The sequence below is a fragment of the Pygocentrus nattereri genome, chromosome 18, assembly GCF_015220715.1.
Source record: "Pygocentrus nattereri isolate fPygNat1 chromosome 18, fPygNat1.pri, whole genome shotgun sequence".
Taxonomy (NCBI): domain Eukaryota; kingdom Metazoa; phylum Chordata; class Actinopteri; order Characiformes; family Serrasalmidae; genus Pygocentrus; species Pygocentrus nattereri.
This window is the reverse complement of record NC_051228.1, coordinates 24,537,913-24,563,517: the sequence shown is the minus strand read 5'-3', so window position 1 is coordinate 24,563,517 and position 25,605 is coordinate 24,537,913. Positions and strand designations below refer to the sequence as shown.

The 25,605-nt window shown below is 39.7% G+C and overlaps 1 protein-coding gene across 2 annotated transcripts in view; it reads left to right on the top strand.

Annotated features, from left to right (window-relative positions):
• adamts6 (ADAM metallopeptidase with thrombospondin type 1 motif, 6) overlaps positions 1-25,605 on the top strand; it is a 62,776-nt gene that overhangs the window by 4,511 nt on the left and 32,660 nt on the right. For both annotated transcript variants that reach the window (XM_017725503.2, XM_037547588.1), the window contains exons 4-12: positions 2,779-2,956; positions 3,820-4,037; positions 4,211-4,294; positions 5,166-5,311; positions 10,593-10,636; positions 13,949-14,054; positions 15,906-16,052; positions 19,641-19,782; positions 24,596-24,703. In XM_017725503.2, coding sequence (XP_017580992.1) covers positions 2,779-2,956; positions 3,820-4,037; positions 4,211-4,294; positions 5,166-5,311; positions 10,593-10,636; positions 13,949-14,054; positions 15,906-16,052; positions 19,641-19,782; positions 24,596-24,703 — 1,173 coding nt within the window. The remainder of the gene's footprint in view (positions 1-2,778; positions 2,957-3,819; positions 4,038-4,210; positions 4,295-5,165; positions 5,312-10,592; positions 10,637-13,948; positions 14,055-15,905; positions 16,053-19,640; positions 19,783-24,595; positions 24,704-25,605) is intronic.

Below are 25,605 nucleotides of genomic sequence, written 5' to 3'. Positions count from 1 at the left end.
CACCTGCAGGTCCATTCACAGCTGCCAGCTGATTTCTATCTCCCACTGTGTTTCATCAGAAGAAGACTCCATCATGGGACGGGCCCAGCCTCTAAGGCACTTCTAGGGTAGTCTGTGTTTTTCAGGCTGTGATGTAAGGGTTTTAATGGCAAGTTGTGCTTATGCATGAAATTATATGGTTAGGGATGCACCGGTATGGAATTCCTGGGTTGATAACAGTAACTGATAATTAACGCTTTGTTGCAACACTGAAATATTGAAATCAGTGACTAATAATTTTTTCACATTGTAATCTACATATAAAGGGCCGTGATCGTAAAATATGTTAAAAATCTAAAGATGCTAGCTGTTTATTTCTTAATGCAATGATAAATTTCAATAAATTAATTGGATTAGTGGTATTGAAAGTGTGGCCTGAACATTTGTTGCTAACTGTTTTTACTCTGATTTCACACTGATGAAGCATCTGAGTGTGAGTACATGTGCATTCGTGTGCACTGGCAAAAAGGCATCAAGTTATTGGGTGATGTAATTGGCTATAATTCCAGTATTTGGGCAGAGAATAATGATTTGTTTTTTCCATTTATCTGTGAATAATATAAGGAGTGGGGTGAAGCACACATAATTAATGAACAGTACAAATAAAGTAGAATGATCAGGAAATCATATTTATGAACAATATAAAATGATAACAGTAAAAAAATTCAAATGAATGAAGTCCTTCTAAAGAGTTGCCAAGCAAACAATCATGTGAACAACATGCTAATTCTTGTGAGGTGGCAGAGCCTTCAGTCCGAGAGCCACAGCTGCCGAGCCCAGCAAACTACCAAATATGATCATTCTTTTGTGAATTCTTGCTTTGTGTTTACTGGGAATAAATGGCATTTGGTGAAGTTACTTCACATTAAGCCTGATGACCATGACTGCAGTGTTATTTTAGCAGAGGATGATGTATTTGTCAATAGACTCTGTCAAATATTAGATGTCAGTTTGCCTTGATGGAACTGTGCGGAAGGGAGTGAATCAAAAGCAGGACTGGGACAAATGATTTCAGTTTTCTGTGGGAGTGGAATAAAATCTTGCGGGAATGGGTGGGAACAAGCAGTCCCACTCAAACCTCTACCCCCAGGTATGGTTCTTACTAGATGCAGAAGAGAATGAATTTGAAGAGTTTGTCTTTAGCATCGATGTCCCTTTGCGTTTACGGTTTTACTACTACCATATCATCATGAGACACGTTCCATTCTCTAGAAGAATAAGCAAGGGTGGAAAATTCCCTAGGGAGCTGGCCTTGCCCACTTACCTCTCTGACAAGGAGGACACATGGGAGGACAGGGCTCCATATTGGATTCCTCCCTGGTATCAGAGGCACATTCTCATAAATCTGTGGGAATTTAGAGAGGCCGCACTGGCCTGGAGGGGTTTCCTGCAGCCACTGTGTCTGCGCTCACAGAAGAGTACTGAGGAAACCTGTATTTTCAGGAGCCTTCTGTGATGGTTCATACTCCACTATGCACTCAAATTATCATGACTTTCACCTTCACTTTTCAGTCTGATGCAGCATGAGTATTGGCCTTGATTGATGATATTGCCCCACATTCATTTTATCTATTAGACTTTAGAACTGCATAAATGTATGTTTAATAGTGATTAAAGTTCAACTCCGATTTCATGCATCAGAACCTTATAAACACATAACAGGGTTGATGGCAAGTTCACAATGAGCTTCCCAAAAAGTTAAACACTTACAGCATGTTATTAATGCATTCATGAGAGGCTTTAGGTTGTAGATTAAAGAACTAAGACATACCAAGTGGGTAGCTTCTCTTTGTCAACCAGTTTTTTTTCCTAAATCTCCAGTGCTCAAAATATAGGGAGTGCCAGCTGCAGTAATGTTAATAAAATATATATTAATATTTTTGTTGTTGCAGCCAGAAGCTCTAGCTCAGCATACGTCATAAATTGAGATTGCACAGGTCTACTCTGCCTCAGTCATTTTATGGAAACCAAAAATGGAAAACAGTCCTTTGAGTGTCTCAGTGCTTTTCTTGTGGTGCAGGTTTACATTGAGTGCACTTTGTTTTGCATGTGCACCAGTTTATCATTTATTTGCAGAGGGAGTTTAATTGGTTTCATTGTGGCTTTTACAGACTTGGGGAATGTGCCAAAGTTTTTTATAAACACATCTCTGGAGTACTTGTACAATTTATGTTGTGGTGAGGCTTTTCAAGGGCACAAGATTGTGTACTTTGGTTTGTGTCCCGGTAATTATGGTGTTGTTCTTTATGTAATTGGTGGTTTTAGTGTGATTTATCTCATTGATATGGATTGTGTGGTGTTTTTTGCATTTGAGTGCAATGCAAAGAGATGTGATTTACATGTGCCTCAGCCTGAGTCACTGAGTGTATGGTAGTTGTCTGCTCGTGGCATGTGTTTAAACGGCCTACAGTCTAGACCAGGGTCCTCTAAATCCAGACCTGGGTGATTGTAATAATGCACAGTTTAGCATTTTACCTGCAAATACATGCAACTAATATATCTGATTTAACTTATCAGTTAATGCTCAAGTTGGTGTGAGAGATCAAGGGTAAAACCAAATCATACAGTATTTCAAAGTTGCATTTGATTCTGAGATGTTTGTCTAGACTGAAAATGTGCCATTGCCATGTTTCATTTTATTACTGTACAATCATGAATGTATAAATACTAATGTTTCAGATCATGGACACAGAAATTAATCTGCAATATTCTGTATTTTTCCCTCTCATTTTCCACAAGCATGGTGTCATCACCACAGAAGAAGACCAGTATTTAATTGAGCCGTTAAAAGACATAACCTCCAGAAACTCCAGCGATTTCCAGCTCACGGGAGAAGGACAGCCGCATGTTATTTATAAAAAGTCCTCCATCCCTTCACCACAGCAACACAGTGAGGAGTTCAGCTGTGGTGTCTCAGGTTGGTGAGCTTCCTCCATCTGGCCACTGTGTGGCTGATGTAAAGGAACAGCAGAACAACTATAGATAGCTGCAGAGGAAGCGGTGGTGTGTCGCTCAGGTTGGACTGGATGTTACCGGCAGAGCAACATGTGCGCCTCCAGACCTGTCAAAAGCACACAAACTGGTGGTTATCTCTGCTGAGCCTCAACCTCTGTCACAGCTCTCTCTTTCTGATTGTAGAGGATCTACTCTAGAATAATGACAGGTCTGATTTGATTCTGTAAGACATCCACCAGTCTTTTTCTTTCCCAGTCTTACATGAGGAGTGTTCCATCTCGTGGAGGTTGAGGTATTTAGGCTACAGTGCTGTAGGTCACTGTGAAGGCTGTCATCATGGGGAAGCCAGCAAGCCTGAACAGGCATTATCTAATGGCTTTTCCTCCAGCATCTGGGTTATAAATGCTCATGCTGCAGAAGTGAGGTTCAAAGAGGAATGCTCTTAGTGTATGTCAGCAGACATAAAAGCCACTGTGATATTAATTTATCAACCACAGTGTAAATTTTAAATTAAATAATATGTAAAGTTTTGTATGGTTAACCATATTAAACCCTAAGGACTATATGGGTCTACACATCTGTTCTCCAAATGTATTAGTTTCATAGGACCAGATAATTTATGGTGCTTAGTGAACAATAAGTCTTAAGATTAATAACTAAGTAATAAGCCTTGGATTACACATGGAATAAAGTATGTAATTATTATATATTTAACATTCTGTGTTTATTTTCATATCGGATTTATAAGTCAGGGTTTTAGCAGGTATCTAAAAGCTTTAACTTAACAAATAAATAATACATACTGGTTCACATTCCAATTTGCAGATCTCACAGTAAACCCTACACCATGTTTGCAAACCAGTCTTGCCCCAGCGTCCCTGTCTCCTGTGCGAAATAATGGCAGCTCTAGCAATGCACACCGGCAGCGGCGCTCCATCAGCTCTGAACGCTTTGTTGAAACTTTGGTGGTGGCCGATAAAATGATGGTGGGCTACCATGGCCGCAAAGACATTGAGCACTACATCCTGTCTGTCATGAATATTGTAAGTTTGATCCTGCTTTTCCTATGCATGCATATTTTTGTATACATTGCACCACCAGACAATACAGGATTCTATAACATGGCCTCTTTCATAAACCTGAGAGGTGATGTAAAACACTGACATGTTGACATAATTTGTCTGACTTTGTGTTTTTTTTCTTTTCTGGAGGTCAGGTTGCCAAACTTTACCGTGATGCCAGTCTAGGAAACGTTGTGAACATTATTGTAACCAGATTGATTGTTCTAACAGAGGACCAGGTAAGTTAACAGCATTAACAGTCTAACAAACCCATACAGGAACTAAGAACATGCGAGAACTTGCGAGTACTCATTCAAATCTTGTACAGTACCCATTTATTTTCAAGGTATTTTTAACTTTATTTTTTTTTACATCAAAAGTGTTTCCACATATTAGAATATTGCTTATTACTGCTGTTTAATGACTCATGTATATGATTTTACAGACATAATAACAACTTAGCAACATAGGCCTTAACTCTAATTACAAAGTGTACATGGTCATTTTCAGGGACCTTCAGTTCTCTTTATAATGCCCTATACATTTGAGCATATTTTACTCAGAGGTCCTGTCTGGGTAGTTGTAGCATCATCAAAGCAGGCTGACCAGAGCCTATTTTAAGGAACTAAGGACATTTCTTACTGTAGACTACTATGTTTTATATGACTTGTCTGGATGAGACAGAAAAGAAGCATAATACCATATGGTTACTGCACTAAAGATGAAAGGTATTGAAACAAATAGGCCTAGACTTGGTCCCTGAGGACAACTTTGTAAAGAATTGTTACACACACACACACACACACACACACACACACATATATACATACATATATATATATATATATATATATATATATATATATATATATATATATATATATATATATATATATATATATATCTTAATAACGAGAATACCAGCATATTTGTCTAGTAGTTTTTCTTTCTGAAGGACCAAACATTTCTTCACAGACTACCTCTAAGAGGATGTTACAGCAGCCAACATCCTTATATTATCATTCATATCATGTATAGTGTTTTATCAAATTCAGATGTTATCAGATGGTTTTCTGGATTATCAGGATAAATGAGTGTTCTTTGTTACAGCCTAACCTGGAGATTAACCACCATGCAGACAAATCCCTGGATAGCTTTTGCAAATGGCAGAAATCCCTCCTCTCTCATCAGGGAGATGGAAACAGCATCCCAGAAAACGGTATCGCTCACCATGACAACGCTGTTCTCATTACAAGGTCAGTAATTCATTCCATTCATTCAGTAATTTTAAGAGAAAATTTTTGCCCTCACAATTTTATGCACAAATGAGATCATGACTGAAAGTATGTTCTACCCTGCTTATGTTTTATGGGGTACACACATTCAGAAAATAAATAAATAAATTAGATTTGTAATTATTAATTACTAAGTACCTCCACTGCAGCATTTTGTAATACCAAAGTGTGCAGCTTTAGTCATATTAACTATTTGGCTAGGTAATACTGATGCATTGTGAGGTTCCACGCAGTTTCTGCTCTTCTTTAAGCCAAACTGGTAGGAGTTATTACCCAGGATCACTGAGAGTAGGAGCTGAACAAGAGGATGATTGGAAGGTAATAGTTCAGCTGTTCAAAATAATACACTGTGTCTTTGGCTGAACAGTACTTTAACGTTATCATGACTTCATCAAGCTTAGAATATCAGATAATTATACTACATGCACAGGAAACCTCTGTTTAACCTGTATGATGTAAGTCACTTAAGCAAATGTATCACATGCTTAAAGGTCTTAAAAGTGCTGAGTATGCATAAATGGTCTGTTTCAGGCTGGTCTGTTTTCATTCTGCAATTTATGGGTGGCAACCATGTTGCTGCAAAACACTGTCATCAGCTGGAATTGACCTTATCCTTGCTGTTAGCTATTTTGACCACATAAACCTAGCAACTGAAACATAAACTTCCAGCTTGGTTCAGTTATAGATGATCATTTTTTTGAGTGACATGATATAAGACTCCTTTATAGACTCATGCAAACTTTTTCGCCTCGGGTTTAATTTTCTTTTGAACTTGCTAGGTGTGTTTGACTGCTTTTTTTAAACTTGGCTCCCTCTTTTTCTTCACCTTAACCGGGTTTCCTCATCCCTGCCTTGAAGGTAGTTGTTCATGAGAACATTTGTTGATACAAGTCAACAGAAGCTTCATTTAGTGATTATATATAAAGTAATGGGTTTGCTAAAGAGCAGGTCTCTGGAGGTCCTGTCTTGTAGTGAAATAATTAATGTATATTTCTAAAATACTATTTATTTATTTATTTACTTGTGTGAAGGCTAATCAATAAGACATTAATTTGTCCTTTATTATGGACATAGAAACATCCTACACATAAATATATTTCCTGTAATTTCTTGACCTCAGAGAAGGCACTAGTTATTAATTCATTAAATTAATCATGGTTAATTAGTGTCTTATGACTCATGGAATTATTTGCCTAGAAGGTGTCCAGTGATAGTTTAGACTTGCAGGTAACTTTCGCTTTTTGAGAATTTCCCCAAAACAAACACCTCAGCAGGCCAAGAGTAAGAGACATGCTTTATGTCTGGCACCAGTCTACTGAAGATTTTTGTCTTTAATGTCTTTCTTCAAGACAGACACGCATCTGCCAAAATCAGCTAAACAGTAAACAACTGGCTGTTGTGCTCCTAATTTCTGACAGAGAGGTTTTTTAGTTTGGCAGACAAGCACTAGTTTTTTTCTGTAAATGGAATAGAAGTGGCTGAATCTGAACTATGAGGGGCTGTAATGCTCACTGTTTCAATAAACCTTCGTCCCAGGATTTTCTGTCTTGATTGAAAAGAATTCACAGCATCAGGCTGAATCGACAAAATCTATAATTATTAAATATATGGTCTCTTGCCATATTCAAGCCTTTGTAAATGTATTTTTCTCTAGCTTGCAGTTATGGTGTGCTGTGGATACTCGACACACACTGTTTTTTCTGTTGTCAACTTTTATGGCCCCACTGACGTGTATTCTTTGGATTAGCAGCTATTGCTTTGGATGAGATATGTTCTGCTTGCTTGAGGCTGCACTCAGACAAATGAGCTAAGGTTCACATAAGATAGTGGTCGAGCTGAGGCCAAGAAAAAGCTCATGAATTAGAGGAAAGTTCAGTCTGGAGATGCTATATGTGTTTTTCTGTTAAAAGACGCAGGGCCCAGGAAGCACTGATTAACCATCGTGTCTGGTAAGACCATCTTGAAATCCTTCAGGAGGAAGATACCTCCAGTGCATCTGTGATTTTTAACAATTGTTTATTTTAGCAACACTTAGCTTGGAGACATTTATGTGTGGGTGTTTCTTTTATGACTAATGAAACTTTGGAAGAAAGCTTATCCAGTCAGAAGGGGCTTTTATGTCAAAACGGCTTTGTTGAGTGAACGCTCTGGCGTGCCTTATGTTGTTACAAGTCTTTTGTAAGTAGCTGTCATTACTAATTATAATTAGTTGTGCATGTTTATGTGTTGAAAAGTACTTCTGCAGCATCACAGAATTATTTAAATACTTTAATGTTATAATTATGTTAGCATTTTGACACAGCTTTTAGTTTTAAGCCTAAAGGCAAAAAATGAAAACAAATAGACCAGTGCTGTCAAGTCTTTAAAATTCACCTGCAAATCCATTTGTTTCAAAACACACCTGAGCCAAGTACAGACTCAGGTATGTTTGAATAATGCTGGCCAGGAGTACTAATGGCCTGATATCTGCCAGTGGAATGGAATTGGTTCTGAATTTTGACCATACAACTTCAGTCATGTATACAATCACATCTACATCTGTTATACTGTATCCAGCATAAGTATAATAATTAAATTCTGTGCTTTACTTTCACTCTTTCTAGCATGTCTTGCTCATGTTTAGGTGACATTCATGCTTGTTTAATTATGATGGCTGCTTGCAGCATCTCCTTGTCATTTGCATTGGGATGGGCTCTGTGAGGTGATGTCCTGAAACAGAGTCTTATTCTGGTCCCTATGGTCCTATTGTAATTTATTACTATTATGGCTGTAAAATGGCAGGAGGGATACAATGCCTTTGTTTGTAACTGGAACCACGGCGAGAGTAGAGGGAAATTAAAGGAATGAAATAAAAATAAATAGATGTCCAAATGAGGTCGACTTCTCTACAGTCATCTATGAGACTGTACCTCAGACCTTTGGATGCCTTCCATGAGGAGGAGAGAGCGAGTGAGTGGGAGAGAGAAAAAAAGAGAGAGAGAATGAAATTGAATTTTCAGTGTCCTTGGTTTTTTAATACATTAAAAGGCCTAAAATTATTGGATCACACATTGCCTTTAAAAATAAATGTGTGCATTTTGAAGGCAGAGTCCTTGTCTTTCATTTCTTAGTGTCTGTGTGCCTGCTGTTTCTTTTTTATTAGATTATCATTATAGTGTATACATAATTTAGACAGCTTGGCAGGAAGCTAGACCACATATGCAAGGTTTGAGCATTGGGCTTTGCATTCTTGGCTGCATTGTGTCTTGTTCAAACAAAAGCATCTGATGTGCTGAGATAGTACATTTAGTTTTGAAGTGTATCTTGTAGTACTTACTGTGTTTTGACAGTGTCAGTAGATTTAAGATCTAAGATCATGTTTTTGATTTAGTCACTCAGTTTTGTTAATTTGGAGCATCTCATAAATGTAACTTCTTGTGATGATGTTGGTATGAGAATTATGTATGAAGAAGCTGAGCTGATTCCTTCAAACAATGGTTTCTTATTTAGATATACTTTCTGGCTGGATTCAAGTTTAATTGTGAAGGTTTTAGAACTTTCTGGTTTTCTGGAATCTCCACAGCTGCACTGTGATAAACACTGTGCTATCAGTTATGAAAGGAGAATGCACCTAGGGACATTTCACTTATCCATCTGATTGACCACATTCATAACACCTACAATGTGCTCCTGACTCCTCCTTGATATGAAACACAGAGCGTCTTGAATTCTTTAATACGTTCCAGATCAATCCCTGTGCCTTTACTCTGTGCCGCAGACAATGTCAAACAAAGCCTGGCTGACTGCCTTTGGCTGGTCTCAGAAACAGCAACAGACTGAACTGCTTCTTAGGAGGTGTTAAATGCCCCATTTGGGGAATGAGAAAATATTTGGCATTCTTTTGTACAGCCCTGCCGTCTGCCAAACCGTTGACAAGTCCAGTTGAAAAAAGCAGACTGGTTTGTATAACAAAATAAAAAGTCGCCCCAAGCATGAAGCCCAAGGAAACGGTATATAGTGGATGCTGACGAAGAAATGAGGGAGTTAATATATTGCATGTAGTCTGAAACTGAACATCTATTGAATTATCTATCAAAAGGATTTTATAGTTGTTTGCTATGATACAAAGTAGTGGTGGATGTGCAAGAAATATAAAATATTCCAATCCTTCAAGACATGTTCTCGATACATGATTCGAATCACACTATTCAGTTTTTATGATGTTTGATAAGTTGGAACAGGAAAGAACCAGTGGTGCCACATTCAAAAATGAATATCAGAAACTATGAATATAATGATTTTTGTTCAATCATTGTCCAAACAGATGTTGCCTATTTATTCAGGTTTTATATACACTTTATTAGGAATAAAAACCTACACACCTTCTCATTCATGCAGTTATCTTCTCAGCCAGTCATGTGGCAGCAGTACACTGCAAGAAATCATGCAGATATGTGGCAGCCATCAGAATGGGGAAAAATGTGATCTCAACAGTTTTGACCATGGCATAGCATTTCTGTAACTGCCGCATGACAGTCTCTAGAGTTCACTCAGAATGGTGCAAAAAAGGAAAATATCCAATGAGTGGCAGTTCTGTGGATGGAAACACCTTGTTGAAGGGACAGGTCAACAGAGAACAGCCAGACTGGTTTGAGCTGACAGAAAGGCTATGGGATCTCAGTTAACCACACAATACAACTGTGGTGAGCGAAAAGCATCTTGGAATGTACAACATGTTGAACCTTGAGGCTGATGGTCTGCAACAGCAGATGTCCATGTTGAGTTCCACTTCTGTCAGCCAAGAACAAGTGGCCACAGTGGGCACAGACTTACCAGAACTGGATAATACAGCCTCAGATGATGAATCTCAATTTCTGCTGAGGCACACAGATGATAGGGTAAGAATTTGGCACTAAAAGATGAATCCATGGATCCAACCTGCCTTGTGACAGTTCAGACTGGTGGAGGTGGTGTAATGGTGAGGGCTTTTGGACACTTTGGACCTGCTAATACCAATAAATCATCACTTAAATGCTACAGCCTATTTGAGTATTGGTGCTGAACATGTGCATCCCTTCATGGCCACAATTTATACATCCTCTAATGCCTACTACTATGATGCATATGATAATGCAGATTTATTAAAACATTGTGGATCCCAGCTGTTGATTATTATTTTGCCCTGTTAAGGGAAAAATAAAATATACTCTGATCTAGTCCTAATGACAGTGGCTTATCTCAGTAATATTTGTCTTCTCTACAGATATGACATCTGCACCTACAAAAACAAGCCCTGCGGTACACTCGGTAAGTTTCCTGACCATTTTCTGACTTCTGACCAGACGTTCATTCCCATGTGCTGAACTGATTCATATTCATGAGTAAAATTCCAAATGCTGTATTGCCAAATGGTGTATGAAAGAATTGTTCTTTTGCACACTGTACAAATGTATGAAATACTCCTGTAAAGTTATTAGGAATCTCTAGGAGTCTCTTCTGTGGAGCAGCCTGCTGGCTTGGCCGAGCTTTGGCCCAAACATGGCACTCAGCCTGCCTCTTTCTACACACACTTTTGTCTCCTGTTTCGCCTCAAAATATTCCCCCTTCTGTCTGCTTCGAGCCGGAACTGTTTACCCCTCCCCTGGGTTTGCGGAAAGACAAGAAGGGAAGTAAAAAGAGGGCACATAGCTGGAAAGTAAAAGAGAAAGCAAGAGAAAAGGAATTAATAAGTGAGGAAGTTGGAGCAAGGTGGAAGGAAACAGGGAGGAAGAGAGGGTGAGCATTTGGGTGCTTTTTTTATGTAAATGAACTGCTGGGGAGTGTCAAAGCCCCATCTTATCTCTGCAGGGCCCCTCCAGGTACAACAGTATATCTTAGGAGTAATATAGTGACTCCAGGGCGCTTTGACAGATTGACTGCATTCGTCACATTCCCCTAGTCCCTTTAATTGCCCTGGCATCTGCTCGGCTTCCTCACTGCACCCTCCCTCTCCCACAGCCCTTCCCCTACACCTCCTGTCCCCCACTCCACCACCCCACCCACAGTGATTGGAGGGATCAGCGTCCCAGGTCACCTTGTTGCCCTCTGGGGGTCATTGGGTTAATAATAGCAGAGGGGACGTAATACCTCAACAAACTTCCACTTAGAGAAAAATGACCACATGCACATCAACTGTATGTGTGGTATGAAAACATCAGCATGAATCATAGATTTTTAGTCACATGGTAATATAACTTCATCAGTAACAATACCAAGAACATTTTGTTAATTGTTTACACAATTATGATTTGTTAATCATTTACACAAATTTTATATAAAACTATTATGCAATATAAGTCACATTGTTGAAAGGGCACACATCAGGAAATGAGTTTGATTTTTCAGTATATGGGTGCAGGCAAAAAGTGAAATATGGGTAAAAGCCTAAATATTGTATAAAGCCTCCACTAGCCAGATACACAGAACTGTAAATGTAACCCCTGTAGAGGGTATTACAGTAACCATCTGAGCAATTGTGCAGTAAAAATTGTCACTGCACAGTGTGTTTGCTAAATACACAGAAGCCTCATTTACACACATGTGATATTAGAGACAGGGCCCAAGCTGCATTTGTTCAAATGTTGATTCAGATAATTTGACATATGCTGAATGTCGGCTCCAATTATTGGTCAGGCCGATAATCATTTGACCATTGTTCCTTTCAAACTAATTTCAGAACACAGAAACAGAAATCAAAGGAAGGGAGTCAGGAGCATGCTTACTTTCAGGAATATGTTAGACATTCCATATTCTAAATGCAGGAGGAGATGCCTCATGTTTGAGCTGAGGGTGACAGTAGAAGGAAAAACATCCTAAGAGCATGAAGAAGAAATGCTGAGAGAAACCAAGACTCTGAAAAAAAACTTGTTCAGAGCAAGAGGAGGAAACACTGAGGTGCACCCAGATGCAGTGAAATTTGGATGCAAGTAGGACAAAAAAATAAATGTTAACAGTAGTGCAAACATACAAGTGACACTGAACAGAGATATTTGGTGAGATAAGCCAATGGTTAATATTAGAGGTTTATCAATGACTGTCAAAATACATCTGGTGGGCTAGCAATTGTGTTAAAATACACAGTGCTAGATGTAGCACCATGAGACCTTTTTAAGTCAGCCAGAAAACCTGCTAGTTCCCTTCACTATTCAGCACTTCTCTAATCCATCTCTAGTTTCCTTTTATGCCTCTAGCTAGGGTCGCAATACCCTTTGATTTGTGGGTCTGCTGTTGTCTGGCTCAATCCTCAAGAATAGGATGAAGAGGCCAGAAGTTGAAATTATGGGTGATGAACAATATCCCTAATACTCCTCCCACACACCCACAAGCACACACACCGCTCTCCTCTCCACACTCTCATGCCTAATATCTGTGGTGGCCTTTTCAGCACTGAGCTTGTCACTATTTGACCTTTTCAGGTCATGGTGTTGAGCCGGCTGTGCTAAATTAAACGGACTCACATATGCAGGATAAAAGAGAGGGATTAAGGGGCCTCTAGTTTGTAAAATAAACCAGCAAGCACATATTTGATCTAGCTTCAAGCCTCCAAGCCCGCTTGAGCTGGGCCCTAGCTTAAGAGCTTGCTTTTCCTCTCCCCACACACACCTGTAGATGTAATCTGGACAGAAATGCTCTCCACTCGAAAGGAGCTGAGGGGAGGAGAGCCAGAAACACCTGGATTTTGGAAAAGGTTTTCCCCCTCTGTCACACACCCCCCACACACAGTCTCTCTTCAATCATATAAATGCACACTTTCTCTCTTTTTTTGTCATTCTTATTTTTTCTCTCTCGCTTTCTTCCTTCTCGCTGTCACACTTTACTGGGCTCAGTAAAGTCCAGCATGGCCACAGTACATCAGCATGTGACAAAAAGAGAATAAATAGTGAAATAGCAGAGGGGAGATTAAATATTTCCTTAATTTCTCCTAGATTAAAAAACAGTGATGTTTATTTATGGCAAAGTATGTGACTAAAACCACAAAGTTTAAGAAAAACAAAGGCTCTAACCAAACCAGTTCATTTGTGAATTTTGCAGGAGAGCACGCTAAAAATTTCCTTTGCTCCTTCACTTGTGCGCTGCTTCAAATAATTTACCATTTGCAAAAAACGAAACAAAAATTAAAACAGGTTGCGTCTCTTTCTTGGCAGTTTTGCAATGGAGAAAACATCTATATATTTGGGGGGCAAAAAGGGGAATGTTTTCTTAAATTCCCAACTCTGGCTTTCATTACTAGGTGGTCCCTTGTTACCAGAAGTAGAATGTATAAATCTAACTCCTTGTCTAGACATTTTCCAGCTCTGACTTCAGTTAGAAAAAAAAAAAAAAGGAAAGAAAAGTGAACGTCTAGCCGACAATGCTGGTCTCCCTCTGGTGGCTCCAGAAGCAGGGTTCTGAGTACAAACTTTTGCCAGCTCTGCCCTCCCCGCTGACTTGGTCAATGCAAAAAATGTCACTTTTATGATACTGGAGTTCTACACCTTGACCTGACCCCACACGTGTTTGTCTGTGTGTGTGTGTGTGTGTGTGTGTGTGTGTGTGTGTGTGTGTGTGTGTGTGTGTGTGTGTGTGTGTGTGTGTGGCCAGGCTTGGCATCTGTTGCTGGAATGTGTGAACCAGAGAGGAGCTGCAGCATTAATGAAGACATAGGCCTGGGCTCCGCTTTCACCATCGCACATGAGATTGGACACAAGTGAGTGAAGACCCCCTTCTAACCTCTCCAATCTCAGACGTCCCCCACTACAGTATATTGCATCAAGGAAGACTGAACATGCATATTGTTATTTATACAAATCGGTAGATGTCACTTAGTATGCTATGCAGTGTCAACAACCACATAACTAAGTCTGTTTAAGATGGCTGTACAGTTCAGCATGTTATGAGGCAAGTGTGGGATTTAGGTATGCAGTTTTCACAAGAATTATTAGTTGGGCGTGAGCTTCTATTACTTGTTAGCTATATTAGCCTAATAGTTCCAGAGCAAAATTAAAGAAGCAAAATTTGGACAGCAAAGATATTGTTAAAGATATTAAGTTAAAGATATTGAGATTTTGGATGATGGACTACATTTGGTGCAAAGGGAAAAACGTGTAAATTTGAACTGGATAAATGATTACAGGTTCAACTCAATAAACTGGTTAGAACGTAGTCCGGTATTTGCAGCGCTCATGCTCGGCCCCTCAGATGAACCTTTTACCAGTCACATTCTTAAAATTTTACGTGACATATAATGCTGTCTTGATCAAGCATAGTGTATATATTCAAATTTTCCTCTCTTCTTTGACATTCTGTATTATTTTTTTTTAAAATATAGGCTCTCATATTGAGCATTTTAAGTAGAGCAAGACAGTCTTATGATTCTTTACAGCCATTTATGTTAAATGGTGAATGTTGTTTTTAATGATTTGGTCAAGGTTGTATTAGAGCCCATGGGACTCACAAACTCCTCATTAGTCTACTCTGTGTGCTTTCACCACTCATGAGGTCTTATTTTAATATGTTTCATGGTGGTCACTAAATTCTCCAAATTGTGGCTTCCCATGAGAGCAACTGATGCTAAAGATATCATAATTTGTTGCTGAGGGACTAAGCTAAGCTCTGTTAGCACGAGCGCATTTCGATGTATGCAAATGTCGTTTGCAAAAAAATTGCCCCCTTCATTGGTCCCCCGCTGAATGCTTGGAAAAATAACAGTGATCTATCGGTCTATGTAGGGGCTCGGCAGAGTTCACAGAGATGGCAATTTCCTCTATTATGTTTTGTGTCTGCTTCTGTTGTGGGGGCAGTTGTAAAAATAGTCCTAGCTTTCTAGAGAAAAAAACACCATACCAAGACTTCTTCTGTGCTGATTTAAATCCAGAGTAGAGTAAAATGTCATAAACGTGAGCCTTAGAAAAACACAGAGGAATTGTGTGATGTGGTCAGGTTTGTTATATGCATTAGAACTGATTTGTGCTTTTGGAAAGACCCTGGTTAAAAAAAGAAAGTAAAGTAAAAAGTTTCTGGTGTAAGTCGATCTTATATGTTTTTATACAATATCCAGACAGATATTTAAGAGAAAGAAAGAAGGCATCACTAAAATGATGCATTTGCAGCATTGCAGGTTAGGAATGTTGCTGAATGCTTCAACAGCCTTGAGTATAGCTGAATGGTGGTCAGGTAAAAGGGGTTCATGTAGCAGGCCCCAGCAGGCCAGGCCACAGCCATTACAGTTCTGGTCACCTTTCCCCTCTCGTCTATGGCTCCCGGATTGAGCCCTGTTCAAACATGTAATTACTGATTGACAGGCAGGCATCAGGGTAGTGATTAGGACTTTCTCATTCTTTCAGAGCTCCAGACAGCTCCTGGCCTTTGACCCCGCTGGCCTATGCATACAGCTGTTTCAGAGTCAGAAAAAACCCTTTCTTTACAACTTAGCCAAAGGAGATGTGATCTGTGTCTAGAGTTGCCCAAGCTTGTCGTCACGAAGGGGGAGGGGCAGTTTGATTGGAATGAGTGAGCCAGGCTTATGACCCTGCCCCTTTGTGTGTTTCTTGTCTCACAGCTTCGGAATGAACCATGATGGAATCGGGAACACCTGCGGAACCAAAGGCCATGAGACGGCCAAACTAATGGCAGCGCACATCACAGCCAATACCAACCCCTTCTCCTGGTCCACATGCAGCAAGGACTATATCACCAGCTTCCTGGAGTAAGTTCCAGAGCCTCCTTCCTCATTCTGTGTAGGGAACTAGTAAACTGTGTCAGCTGTTACTGGGGCACCCTAAGAGCAGGTAGTGATGTTTAAAGAGAAGAATGGGTATGTCTCCATACATAAGATTTGATTGGCTCAAAAGGACCACATTCAATGATATATACTGGGGACACCTGTCTTTTCAAAACATTTTTGATCTTTTCTTTTTTTGCAAGTTTGCAATAATATAAATTGTAAAAAGTGCAAAAGAATTGAAGAATTGGAAGAAACAGCAACTGACAAAAGTACTACCCCTGGGAATAATGCGGAAGCCTAGATGTTTTATCCCGCTCATCCAGAACTCCATCCTTTTTAGGTGTTAAAACCATCTTTCGGTCAAAAATGGGCTTTTGAGAATGTTTCAGAGAACGGTCTAATCATTAATTAGGCAAAACATGCTCTTTCCAAAGGTTTGAAGAATATGAAGCTGAGTACTACATGAACTATATAAACTTCAGCATGTAAACCTCAGGTAAAATATACTTGAAATATTAACAAATAGCATTGGTAGTCATTCAGGGAGATACACTGCTCACAGCCGTCTTATGGCGTCTCATTTTATGTTGTGAAGTGATCGATGAACCAAATCCAGAGACCTTGAAAAAGACCTACTTTAGCAGCTTTTTTCATGCTGCTAATCTTAGGTTTGTTCACATACCTCCTCTATCCTACTCCACTGAGAGAGACCCAGCCAACAGAGGCCTGAGTCAGACATCTAGAGCAGCACTAACTCGATTAAGCCTTTGGTTTGCACAGAGGGCATTCACCTTCTCATGGATAGAGTTTACTGGAAGATACATTTTCAGAAAGCCCTTACTGCATACATATCAATATTGCCTGCCTCTTTGTTCTACGTGCAGATACATACATTTCTTTTTCTTGAAATTGTTTTGGCGTGAGCTATTGGAACCGCTATCCTACAGTTGAAACCATCCGCTGTGCATGATGCAAGGGTGCAGACAGGAAAAAAAGGTGGTTGTTATGGTTGTCAGACAGGGTTTCCTGGTGAATGACCTCATGGAAGAAGGTTAGCTACCCTGCCATCAAAGGCATAAAAAAACCAATGCTTCATGTGCCAACTTCCCACATAAACACAAAAGGCTAGCTTTTCCGTTGGTTTTGGGATGTGTTTGTTGTTGTATAATCAAACCCTATTATCTGTGACCAAGGCTATAGAAATTTTTTTTTTGAACTCACTGAACCAAAAGAACGACTAATGAATTTCCACTGATAATCTTGCACAAGATCAAATATTTGGCAGGACATTTTGCAGTTGTATATCTTTTATTTACAGCTCTTACATTGTTAAGATAATGCTCATCCATGATCTGAACATCTCTCCCTACTCTCTGTCTGTTGGTCTATCAGATTTTGGATGTGTCTTCCTTCCTCTTTGCCAAGTAAACAGCTTTGGTTGTGGAGTTGGCCTAAATTCAGTGAATTTGCTCAAGCAGCATGTGCAGCTTGCTTAAGACAGAGTAGCTTTTGAAAAATAGATTGCTAACAGAGACGTGGTTTAGTTGTACTTTACAGTCTAATGTTCAGTGTCCTCCTTATTTTGAATGACATCTAATGGAAGTCTTTTTTAACTTTATTATCAGACTATTGACATTTCTTTTTCTTTCTGGACATTCATATCATTTACATTTGTCTGAAAACAGTGGACAGTTATGGTTCACGTCTCTTTGCATTACACAGATATCCTCTGGCTGTAATGAGTTTGGCTATGTCTCACTTGGAGGAAGTTTTGTTGACATGTAAAATAATCATTTCTATTTTTAAAACGACTATTTTGTCTTTCTCTAAAGCAATAAACAGAGAGGTCTGTGTTGGTACATTAAGACTCCGAGGGGACTGAGCCAGGTTTGTCTTTCTCCCAGCAGAGGGGATCTTGTGAAAGCCAAAGAAAAGGATTATTCCACCAAACAACGAAGAAAAAAAGAGAAAATTGAAGGGATGTAACTGAATACTGCATCGGTCGTTCTCCCCCTGGGCAAAAGCTTGTGTGTTTCTTTCCTTTCTGATGTATTTGGTTTAGTTTTCAATTAGATTAGACTTCCAATATTCTGGTGGGAAGCTAGAGATCCCTGTTTCAGCTAATGCTTCCTCTAGCACGCTGAACAGAAACCAGATCCCTGGGGTTGTGTTGTTGTTTTTTGCTGTCATATTCAGCTTCTTGGATTTCCTCATTTTAGTCACTCCTTTTCTCACATTTTCAGTGTATGCATTACTGCAGCATTTATCTGTGTTTCTTTGGTAGGGTAAAACAGTTATAGATAGAGATGCACAGATATGGTCATTGTGGGTTGATGCTGATATCTGATACTTTAATGTACATAGCTGGTGATACTGATGAAGGTACACAAATATTTTGTAGATGTATGAACAAATCTACCTGCATTAGCATTACAAAGAAATATAACACCTATTTCTGTAGGGTTACAAATGCAGTAAAAGAAACAAAATGCAGATATGTTAAAGCAGTAGCCCAAAATTCCCTAAACATTCTACTCATCTGGAGTGCAATAAATATATCAAATGTCTGCTTGACATATCAGTCAAATCTAAATGTCTGTCTGATACTGGTTATATTTTTTTAATCTAAATATCAGCCAATATAAGATATGACTTTGATATCATTGTGCATCCCTAGTCATAGAGAAATGCCAGCAGAGAAAGGCATCACAGGGTCCAGAGCTGCAGCGATCCTATCTCAGCCTGATGTGAATTGATAGTGTAAGGATTATTCTTGGGTGCATATTTATTAAATTTCTCAGAGATAAAAAAAAAATCCTGATCTGAGATCAGTCTATGTATTTTATACACTTAAAAGAATTGTGGGGACTGATGTAGGCAATAATTGACTGCTTCATTATTACACAGAGACAGTCTAGTTGCATGTCTTCAACATGTCTTGTATTCAGTTCAGGCAGGAGGTCGATGTGGAGAACAAAAAGCTAGAGATCTGAACCCAGAATAAACTAAGCCCAACAAAACATGTCCTGTCTGTTTCCTGGCCATCTCTTCCTCAAAGCTTTATTTTTCTGCAGTGTCTCTAAGTCTCAGCAGCAGACACAGCAGTGCCCCCGCTGTATTTTGAGAGTTTCACAGGAGTGTCCATGTTTCTATTTGACTGAAACAGACTAAACATGGATCTTACTCTAGCCATGCAACCCCTGGTCTTGTCTACATTTCTCTTTCTCTTTCTCGCTACCTCCTTTCTTTAACTCCCTTTTCATCACTTTACTGGTGCTTCAAAGGATTCCATAGGAGGCCAAGAGCACCATATATGTCCAAATCCATTTTAAGGACATGCTTTTTTTTCCTTGTCCCCTCTCTCTCTTTCTCTCTCTCTCATGCTGCACTACATGTGTTATGCTTACTAATCTTTCATGTTAACTAACTGCACAGAGAAAAAAATAAATATAAATCTTATTAGCTAAAAAACTTTGTTTGAGAATGAATGTTGCTGGATGGGGCAGGCATTGTAGAAGAGCCAATCCTATTGTAGGTCTGTTTTTTTTTTTTTTTTTTTTTTTTTGACAGCTCAGGTCGGGGAACATGTCTGGACAATGAGCCTCTGAAACGAGACTTCCTATACCCTACAGTGGCTCCGGGGCAGGTGTACGATGCGGACGAGCAGTGTCGTTTCCAGTACGGCGTCTCCTCCAGGCAGTGCAAATATGGGGTAAGAAGGACACAATGCACACTCACTTGTGCTCTGACAATGTCGTCCTTGTATGGTGCGACTGTTCCTCAAATGCAGTCTGCATGTAGTTATTTAAAACACAATATATGAAAGTCATTTATGTAAGTGACTCTTCACATACATACATGGTGTTATTCAGGTGCAAACAGTGTGGTATTTTTCTTGTTTTTAACAGACTTAATGAAACTATTTGTGCTTTTTAGATGTGGGAAAACAGTGTGGTTCAGGTATGTTAAAGCTGTGAAATGTTGTGATCTTCCAGGACAATTATATGACTGCTAAACATAATGACAAAAATGTGCATGAAAACTGCAGTAGTCAGCACTACCATATGTAGCAAGGCACATGACTTCTGTCTGTCCACAAAAATGCATGGTATTTCACAGTAAAATATTTGGTCGTCTGATCAAACCTGAATCAGAATCTTGCCATGGAGTTGCAACACAATACCCCTTTTTATTACCACACATCAGGACACCATGTAAGAATACCACAAGAACAAAACCCTTTCAGACTTCATGTTGTAGCTTTTCTCCTCACGCTCTACCTGTAGCTTCAGTGTCTGGTGTATATGTAGGTAAAGTATACAATGTTTTAAGAAGGCATCTTATGACAATGGATGATTCAGAGCGTGGTTTGGACACAGAGAACCGAGCTGATGGTTAAAGAGTTCGGAGGAGACGCAATGCCGGAGGTCAAGCTATTATTTTTACCACTGACCCAGAAGAGACTGGCCAAAGGAACGTGATCTGTTTTGCAGGCAGGTCTGCAGCAGAAAAACTTAGTTCTGATGCTTTCCTCCTGAGCAATGAGTGAAAAACGTGTTTGGGAGTCTAGCAACTCAGTGTTTGGCTCATAACAAACAAAAAAGGGATGGAGACTGATAAAAAAAAATACATCACGTTCATTAAGAAATATAAGTACAGGTTCAATTATTCATGTCCTCTCTACAACAGCTGTTACATGGACCGATCTTGGAATAGCCCAGATCTCAGACATCTGAATCTGTTATCATTTCACCATGAGCAGAGTTTATCTAGTATGTGCGGTTTGCCCAAAATGCTTGAAAAGGGTGAATTACTGTAGTAAGTCCTGCCTTAAGGATATGTGCTACGTTGACTTGGTAGAAAATGACCAACATGCTTTCCCTTACTCTAAAATGGAAAACACCAAGTTAACTGATGTAGCATATCCCATTGGCAGTGATCTTGTCTCATAATTTAGTGCCATTAAAAATCTCTAATTCATTGTGATGTCTGTGTTTTTAATACTGATATCACAAAAGGCCCTTCTGGATATTCTAACCAATTTATATTCATTATACCTTTATCTGCGTATTGGAACATTGCAATTATGTTGGGGCAGTCGTGGGCTGGAGGTTAGGGAACTGGCCCTGTGACCGGAAGGTTGCTGGTTCAATCCCCAGCACCGACAGTCCATGACTGAGGTGTCCTTGAGCAAGACACCTAATCCCCAATTGCTCCCCAGGTGCCGTGGATAGGGCTGCCCACCGGTCCGGGCAAGTGTGCTCACTGCCCCCTAGTGTGTGTGTGGTGTTTCACTTGCATGGATGGGTTAAATGCGGAGATGGAATTTCCCCGGTTGTGGGATCAAAACAGTATCACTTAATGAAATCACAGTTTGATATTTTGTATATACTATGCAGCTGCAATGTGCATTAATGGAAAACATCTGTTAAATCAAGATGTATCAAGGCTTTACGTTGCTACAGTAATAATTAGCACCATTTGGAGAAAGCTTATCTAGGTGAACTACTTTTTGTTTTTTTAATGATCAAAAAGCTTATTGCATAAACCAAAACTATCGCAACACAACTTTTCAGAATATTGTTCAGATGTAGCTTGTTTTCCTTTAATAGTGTCTATTCCATCTGAAAGTTTGCTCTGGGAGGAGGATGTCTTCGAACATCTGCTGAAATGAGCTGTGTGTGTGAGAACAAGAAGCGGGGGTCTCATATCTAACAACTCAGATTATTTTCTCTTCTCTCTGGGATTAGAGCAGAGATGGCCATGTTGACATTCCCCCAAGGGAGATCAAACAGCAGCATGGACTTTGTCATAATAAAGGATAATTGCTTTATTAGCACCTGGGACAGGCTTAACTGAGAGCCGTTTGATGTTCTGTGCACACATCTTCTCATGTCTTTCAGAGAGAGCCAAATTGGGGTTTTTGACTTTGCCAACTTAATCCTCATCCTTCTTGAAATGATAATGATTTTCTCCAAAGAATAACGAACTTGAGCAAATAAACAGACATGGGGGGGACACAAACCCACAGAAATGGGAGAGGCTGAATGAAGCCAAGACAGTTAATGAATAATAAGGAAGAGTGCACTGCCTAGTAAGACTATGTGACTATCCGTTCTACACCAGAAAAAGAATTAAATTACAAGAGATTACAGAGTTATTTTGTTTCATTGAGAGAAATATCTGACAGCAGATCTCATGTGCCAAAAAGAGAACCTTGTAATTTTTTTTCTTAAGCTCATAACTGTGGTATAGATCAGAATGAAAGACAGTCATTTGAAAAAAGGAGCAGCATTACCCTGGCTCAGCTTTATTACAGCATGTAGTGTTAGTGGATTCTGACAATCTCATCTTTTTTAGCCAGCCATCTGTTTAACACAAGCCTTTGGAGAATTGTAACCACAATGATGGACCAGAATTTGGTTTGGAAATACTATTACAGGAAAACTAATGCACATATTTTTTGAAAAAAATCAAGCTAATTGACCTTTGGAAGAACATTCTAACTGCAAAGATATTTAACAGTACTCTTACTGGTGTGCGCTAATGACTAGCGGTACATGCAGCTAAGGCGGATGCTGTGGTTTTGCTATAGAAAGAGACGCCTGGCTTAGTGGAGACTCAGCAATGAACAGTGACAGCATGCAAGGGAGTTGTGCTGAGGGCAGTCACACTCCACAGTCATTTTGATTTGGCAAGAGTGGGTCCAGCTCCATCTCTCAGACCCGAAAAAGAACAGAACCTCACCTCCATCTTGGATGAGCTACACATACTGTTTCACTAAGTGGAATAGGCAGCGGTTTTGCAGCCATCGACATAATAAGCTGATTTAGGAAGACAGACAAATGATGCAGTCATCATTGGGAACTTTGTTAGGTCTAGCCATTCAGGTCTTCAGGCATACTCCAAAGTGTAGGTGGTTAATAGACATCATGCTTTTGTACTGATCTGAGACCCATTATGAAGTTTGTGAGTAACACAGGGGAAGCTGGTCCAAAATTACAGTTTCTCTAAGGGCAACATCAAATGCAGCGTCAGTTTGTTTAGCTCATAAGCTGCATTTTAAAAGGTGTGCCATTTCTAGTTTTCAGTAGAATAGGACATTAAGAAAACTGTCAAACAGTTCAATATTTGGGAAATCAAGAAGAGCACAGTTTCCATGATTCTTAAAGACTCTAAGCAAACAAAGTCATTGTCAGTTACTTGCTCAGAGACATTTTCCAAAGACATTTCAATGAAAAAAGGGCATAGAGGTTATTTGAGAGCAGATTTATTCAATATATTCAAAGACATTTTAAAAAAAGGTTAAATAAATGACTACCATTTTACTGTCATCAAAAGAAGTATTTTGACTGCAAGTGATCACAGAGAGAAAATTTGAGTAAGCAACTATGCTGTTTCCATGCAGGCATATAAAAAAAGGAAGGACATTGTCACTGTTAAGAAGCACTATTCTTTCATAGAACCTATGGACCTTTTTAGCTAAAGTATTGTAACTTTGATTCAATAAACATTTCTCATATGAGAAAGAAAAGCTGAGTGTTGATGATGCCCCCTTGTGGAAAAGTTTCAGCCTTCTAAACACGAGTGAGTGATTGTGTGTGTTACAAATTGAAACCATGATGTGCTTCACATTTAACAGCTTATCACACCTCTAGGCAGCATTGGAAAGTCAAGAACAGTCTGTTAGCTTTAACCACTTTGTATGCAGTAGAGGCAGTTTTGTTACATCACGGCCCCACTCCCCCCTCTTAAACCCTTCAGTGCCCTGGCCATGTCAGTCCTGACTAGGCCGCTGACCACCTGGAATGCAGCTTGGATCAGCAAGAAGCCTTCTTGAAAGCATACATAGAGATGTAGCAGCCACAACTAGAGAGGGGCAGTTTACTGCTTTATTTAATCTTGATAGGCTGGGCAGCTTGTATCGCTGACCCACATTTACTGAGCAGAGGTCAGGGCCCACGCTCCAACCCGTAAGTCTTTTTCATGAGGGCTGCTCCTCTTTCATACAGTTGTCCTGTAAATCCTTTGAAGTTGGACCTTTAAAAAGGGCTGAGTAGTCGTTATGCAAAGTCGTGCAGACCTGGCCTTGTAATGTATGTCCAAGTTTAGCTCTTTATTTGTTTAAGAAGCACCAGTGGATCTGAGTTTATTCCCTCATGTGACAAATGGTTCTGTGATAGATTTTAAGACTTAGAGAGAAAACAAAGCTGAAAGTGAAGTGACTTGTTTACAAATGCTAAGGAGATAAAGAGTTTTTGTTATGTCTAGCATTCGTTCAGTGTGGCTAGCGGGTCTTCTATGTTTTTATTTGTGGAGGAGATATCGTCTTGTTCTTTGTGCTCTAAAATCTGGAATTTAGTCTACAATTGCACTATTTAGAACACAGACTATGTATTTTTGAAGAAACAGAGGCTAAAACTGAAGTCATACTAGAACTGCACTTTGGCATGATTTGTACCAGTTTTTCCTCTCTGGCAGGAGTTGATGTATTCTGATCAACTTGCTTTTGCCTTCTTTCCTAGGAAGTGTGTAGAGAGCTCTGGTGCCTTAGCAAAAGTAACCGCTGTGTCACCAACAGTATCCCAGCCGCAGAAGGTACCCTATGCCAGACTGGCAGCATTGAGAAAGGGGTAAGTCGGCCTCTGTACTAATACAAAAAAAACTCATGAATGTTGACTTAATTCTTCAAATGCCCATCTTAACTGCAGACTAAACCCAAACATGGCTTCACTGACTATTCATCATAATTGATTATGGGTGACCAATAACAATGAGACTTGCAGAGAAATTCCTTGTCAATTTTGGCACATAAAAAAGACTCTGATTACAAAATTTACATAAATTAACTGTCTTTTATGACTTCATTATTTCATTATTAGCAGCAGTCTATTTTTAGGTAAAATATTTCTTTGATTATTACTCAATCACAGTCTCTGTAAATTATTCCTATATTTATTACCCATTATAGCAACTTAATCATACACAAATGTGCAAACGTTTTACTTCCCCACCCTCAGCTACTCTGAGATGGGCTAGTGGGAATGTTTTGAAATGCCAGGTAGGCATCTGAGGCAGTGGGAAAGAACCCCCTGCCAGATTAGGGGAGAGAAAGGCACGGGTGTGGTGCTCGGGGCCAGCTGTGATTATTCAGCCCCCTGCTCATTGTACCAGATCTGGGAATAAGAAGAGCCATTCCCCATGCTCGCTCATGCACACAGCGTTTGGGTCACCAGTTCATGCTGCTGCCGGGCCAGGTTAGGGAGACAGTTTTAACAAAGATTACGGCCGCCATTGTCACCGCTCGTATGATGGCTAAAGGGGAAGAATGAGAGAGGACCACGGGCTGTCGTCCTTCGTTACCGTTAGCTCACTGGAGCCATTCACTGCCAAGCCCATGTGCGTCGTCCTGGACAACCAGCGGGCCCCAGGTTGAGCCGCTGTTTTTTTTCAGCGAGTGGCATACTTATGTCTGCCCCTGGCCAGCCTGGCATCAAAGGAATATGAATGTCAGCCATTTCTCACCCAGTGTATA